At 40.1% G+C, this 1,406-nt stretch overlaps 1 protein-coding gene across 1 annotated transcript in view; it reads right to left on the bottom strand.

Moving 5' to 3' along the window:
- Positions 1-1,406, bottom strand: part of cep85l (centrosomal protein 85L) — a 15,222-nt gene that overhangs the window by 12,483 nt on the left and 1,333 nt on the right. Inside the window, exon 2 of the mRNA XM_023403244.2 lies at positions 183-300. Coding sequence (XP_023259012.1) covers positions 183-300 — 118 coding nt within the window. The remainder of the gene's footprint in view (positions 1-182; positions 301-1,406) is intronic.

The following is a 1,406-nucleotide window of genomic DNA, read 5'->3' as shown; positions in this document are numbered from 1 at the left end:
GTATTATTATTATTATTAACTCTATGTGACGTGTTGTAGATGGTTACTGTAGTAGTGGTCTGGATTCTGTGATCAGCAGTGCAGTACTAGTTGTGCTTTTATTAAGAAAATATTTGGTATGTGACCATCAAATGATGAATTTGCATATGCTCCTTCATCAGTGAGGTGCAGCTTGGTGTTACCTTGGTATTTAGGATGTGGGGATCGTCAAACCAGCTTCTCTGGCTCTGCAGGACCTGCTGTGCTCTGAGCTCATTCTCTCTGATCCGCGCATGGAGCTGCAGGATCTGCTGCTTCTGCCTGAAACACAAAATCCTTCCTGCTTACAACACAATCACATGTAAATATAGTGCACGTGCTTTTGAAATCATACAGCCGCTGTGTCTGAAGACAGGCGATCAAGCCAACAGATGCAAAGCAGGAGACGAGGGAGCATCAGTGTTGGAACATACTGAGCAAAGTGTCACAGGACGTTCTAATAGTCTTAATTTTAAACATAAACGCCAGATAAAATAAAATCGGAGTCAACGATATGATAAATTATACAGTTAGTTCCGACCGTGTAATTTGATTGGCTACATGTATCACTCCGCTTAACCATTAATCAGCACTACATTAACGATCGTTATCTATCTTAGATTGTAACAAACTTTGCAAAAATGAAAATATTTCCAGAAATAACATTTGAATGAAATGATGTCTGGTCGTCAGAAGAGGATGAAGGGAAGAAGCCTGGATACTTCAGCTCACACCTGAGGTAACGTGAAGACAAAGTAGCAAGCTAGTGTGCACTGTAAAGGAAAATGTTCATGTGTTGCTTAGCAACAGTTATCATCATCTCAGCCAAAGGATGTGGACTAATCTAATTATTATTGTTTATTTCTTATGAACTGTTTTTGTTACTATCAACAATGAGATAATGGACACATGACTTTTCCCTAGGGGATAAATAAAGTATCTATCTATCTATGAACACATGACTGTTTTCTTGCTCACAGCATGAGTGGGACACTGTGATGATCCGGTTGAACTACTTGTGTGTGTGTGTGTGTGTGTGTGTCTTACTCAGGGTCAGATATTAAGAAGTCTGTTTGTTTGTTTGTTTCTCTGTGAAACGACATTAAAAGAGGAAGTAAAATGTTCCACTACACAAACACAGCAGAGGAGGGTCAGTCAGTCACTGCTCAAGGCTCTCGGCTTACATTTGTGTGGGACAGCTCAGTGATGTAGTTGTAGTGCGTGGCCATGCAACGTTTTAAAGTTTGGCGGTAAAATTTTTAAATCGATCCAATCAACTTGACAGTGGCTTGAAGTTATCTTATCTTCTGGTTAAAAGCCTTGCAGCTGAGTTGTGTAACGTCTGTACAGTCTGTCTGAGGCTTTATGATTAATGCAGGTGGAGAGTA

Source organism: Seriola lalandi, unplaced genomic scaffold, assembly GCF_002814215.2.
Source record: "Seriola lalandi dorsalis isolate HSWRI2012SDOR001 ecotype SW California unplaced genomic scaffold, Sedor1 jcf7180002054076, whole genome shotgun sequence".
Classification (NCBI taxonomy): domain Eukaryota; kingdom Metazoa; phylum Chordata; class Actinopteri; order Carangiformes; family Carangidae; genus Seriola; species Seriola lalandi.
The sequence above is the reverse complement of the archived record's forward strand: the minus strand, read 5'-3'. Positions and strand labels throughout refer to the sequence as shown.